The 3,531-nt window shown below is 52.1% G+C and overlaps 1 protein-coding gene across 1 annotated transcript; it reads right to left on the bottom strand.

Annotated features, from left to right (window-relative positions):
* Window positions 1-809: 809 nt before the first annotated feature.
* LOC125521440 (uncharacterized) lies at window positions 810-2,260 on the bottom strand. The gene has a single exon (XM_048686493.2). The coding sequence runs from the start codon at window positions 1,839-1,841 to the stop codon at window positions 1,239-1,241; it is 603 nt and encodes a 200-aa protein (XP_048542450.1). The 5' UTR covers window positions 1,842-2,260; the 3' UTR covers window positions 810-1,238.
* Between the last annotated feature and the right edge of the window lie 1,271 nt (window positions 2,261-3,531).

The raw sequence follows: 3,531 nt of genomic DNA, 5'->3' as shown, positions 1-3,531 counted from the left end.
CACGTCCGCTCAGGGGCGGGCAGCATTAAACACAACATCGGGCAAGCTTCTTCCTCCCATCCGCTATTTAAAGGAGGCTAGACGCCGGGCAAGAATTGCACCACTCCGCCGCTCCCATCTCCATCTTTCGCCATTTTCTCTACCGTTTCGATGGCATCCGACGAGCAGGAATAGCAGTTTCTACGGCATAAAAGCCGGCTAGGTAGCCCCCCGAGCCTGCTGGATACGAGCGAGGCAGCTCGCTGCTCTACCTCCAAGTCCGACAGAGCAAGTTGCCACTCAAAGCCGGTGAAAGGTTCAGCAACTTGCTGCTCCAAGCCAACTCGCGGAGGAACGACGAGTTGCTCCAGGACAGCACGACCACGCCATACACCGTTAACTGCGCCCTGCCGGCACAGAAAGAAGCCGGCTGCGCGGAGATCAATGAGTCGGTGGTTAGTGCGTCCGCGTCCGCCGTCAACATCGAGGAAAAGTAGAACACGGGAGGCTACCACCACTTTTGTCCAAGGAAGGCCACCGCCCGGCGTGTTGCCGGCTTGTACAGTCGGTGATTTGTCCGGTTCTTTATCTCAGACCATCATGGGCCCCGTCTAGACTCCACGGAAGCAGAGGAGCCACCCCTTCCTCTCCATCTGAAGAACCCTCTTTGTCACTCCCATGAGCAGCGCAGCCGGACATATGGAAGATGCGGGGGGAGAATATACCTCTAGGGCTCCCGGCAATCCGATGAGCGGGCTGCCGGACATGGAGAAGACAAAGGGATCCGCCGTGGCCGGTCGACCACTAGTGTAGTGTATCCGTGTCGTGGGAGTGGAACTCCGCCCCGTACCCGCACATAGTTTTACTTTTTTTACTTAAAATATATCCAGAATGTAGACGATTTCGGCCGGATTATATGGAATACACTGTGTTTGAATGAATTTCATCTGATTTGTTGAAAAGTGTTTGAAATATATGCGTACAGTGTTGGATGGCGGTCTTCCGCATCCATGTCCGTTGACTGGTCCCTCTATGGGCGGACGCGGAAGGAAATTTACGGATTGCCGGAGATGCCCTTAAGATTAAGATCATGTCAAGTTCATAAACCTAAACACACCGAAAATCCTAAGCCTATGAACATGGGTTGCAGACGTGGGCTAATTGGGACGCATCCCACTAAACACACTCCTACATACCATGACACTTAAAACTAAGAAAAAAAAAGGTAAGCAAAAATATCTATGCTAGCTTCCAACGGGCTACTGTCTCTGCATCCTGAGCTCCTTGCGGAAATTGCCGATGAACCTCTCCGTGTTGGCGAAAAGCTCCTGCCGACTCATCGTCACGTCGCCGTCCAACAGGTCGACCTGAAAATCATCCTGCTCCTCTTGCCGTCCCTTTTCCTCTCCGCCGGCCTGGCTGCCGTTCAGCGCGCTGAGGAAGAAGATGCTCGCCGTCGACGGGCACTTCTTCAGCACCTTCAGCACCACCTCCTTGGTCTTTGTCTTCAGCTCGACTATATTACTCGCTACATAAGCAGGAACCACCACACGATCATCATCCGCAACCGTCGTCCGGTCGTCGGGACGGACTGATCCAGCCCTCTGGAACGGCGAGGCGGCCACGCCTACAGGCGCGACAGCGTGATCGGTACTCGAGGACTCGTCGGCGATGGAAGCTGTGCTGCCGACGAAGGCCTGGATGCCGAGCGCGAGGACGATGCCGTTGAAGAGGAGGTAGCCGTAGGCGACCCTGAGGAAGGCGGGCAGCAGCAGCGCGAGAAGGAGGAGGGCGAGGAGGGAGCCCAGCTTGGCCACCTGGGAGAGCAGTGCTTGCGCTGGGAGCGTGAGCTTGACCGCCATTAATCGACGAGCTTTGCTGACTTCTTGCCGATATAACTAGCGAGTGGTTCAGGTCTATGGTCTGGACTCTGGAGCAAGGATACTATCGGTCTAGCCCGCCGGCCCAGTATATATAGACAAAATTCAGATATTTTCTTGCGGTAATTAATTTAAAAAATTCAGATATTTTCTTTCTGGCTAAGAAAAAGAAACATACCTGTCACCGCACTGACGTAGAGAAATTTGTAGTGGGTATACCTGCCGGTTGCTCCACTAGTAGGAGACCAAATTAATTAGCGGGAGAAAACAAAGCGTTGGCGAAACATCAAAGCTATGCTGATCTAAGCAGATCACTGCATGCCCTTACCATTTTTCCTCAACGAAAAAAAAATACGTAACTGCGTGTCTGTGCTGTGCACCAGCAATAAGGCCATAAGGGATTCCATGCCTACCCAAATTCGTGCATATTCTACACTACACGCACGTACAGAGCCTAGGCCAAGGGAGGGGCCCATATCTTATATTCTTATGTTCTGTGTATATACTACAGAGCCAGCCGTTGATACTTTTTCTCTAAAAAAACACACGGACGCTTCGTTCTTTCTTCTTTCTTCCCCTACTTTCACCCCCACATAGATTACCACAAGTCTCAAAGAAGGCAGGGACCCAACGATGCTAATTTAATGATTTTTCTAGGTGTATCACCACCTTAATCTCTCTCTTTGTTATCAAATGGATTTGTTCGGTTGCACACTTGCACTAGGGCCTCAGAATTGCTAGGGCCGGCCACGTACATGTAGAATAGCGCGTTAGACGGCATGTGCTATGTACAGTCGCCATCACACACACAAGAGCTAGCGTGGCGGTCAAAGTCATGACACGCAGGCTGCGGACAGGCCATATCGGCATGTCGACCAAGATTTGTGGCAGTAGAATGTACCAGAGGTTGCTTTCAACAACTTGCTTCTATTGAGAAACGATCTTGCCGGGTTTTTTCTTAAACACAGACGCAGACGCGCTCTGCTAGTTGAACCCGAGTGACATTGATAGGAAAGGTACGTGCCTGCAAAATAGAATTTGTGCCCCTTGATGTGGAAAGCTCAGATGTGTACATGCATGTATATTTGTTCTCGGTCTCGGTCACGCTCTGCTTCTTCGACGGGACGGAGCCGTGGACCTTAACCTTCAAGGCCGTACTCTGGTTTTCTCTCGGCGATCGCGAGTTTATGATGTTCTGGCGTCACCGATGGATGGATGGCAAGGGGGTGGAACAATTGGCCGTCCATCTTCTGCAGTTTGTCCGAAATAGGGGCATTAGGGGCCTGATTTCTGTCCAGGCGGTTGCCGGGTACCTCGTAGTTTGGGCACCCTGCGAATGGTGAGACCGGAGGATGACTCTTTCTCTTGACGGCTTGCTTCGCATGGAAAATACTCTGCAAGATCGGCATATCTGGCTCTGTTTTTGGAGCTGAAGTTGCACCGTGCGTGGTGAAAATTTTCGCTTGACTGGCTGTCCGCGGAATGGACCGTGGATCGCCTCGCTCGACGGATTACAACATCCTGACGGCCGTAAGTTGTGCGATCAACTACCTGAGGACAATGACCATATGCTGATGGGATGTCCTTCCTAGAGGGAGGTGCGGTTCTCGCTGCTGATGCCTCTCCGGCTACACTGATTCACGCCGATGACCCAAGTCCGGCTCCATGAATG

The sequence above is a fragment of the Triticum urartu genome, chromosome 7A (assembly GCF_056163025.1).
Source record: "Triticum urartu cultivar PI428250 chromosome 7A, HENAU_Tu73, whole genome shotgun sequence".
Taxonomy (NCBI): Eukaryota; Viridiplantae; Streptophyta; class Magnoliopsida; order Poales; family Poaceae; genus Triticum; species Triticum urartu.
Note: the sequence above shows the minus strand (reverse complement) of the source record. Positions and strands in the feature narration are given on the sequence as shown.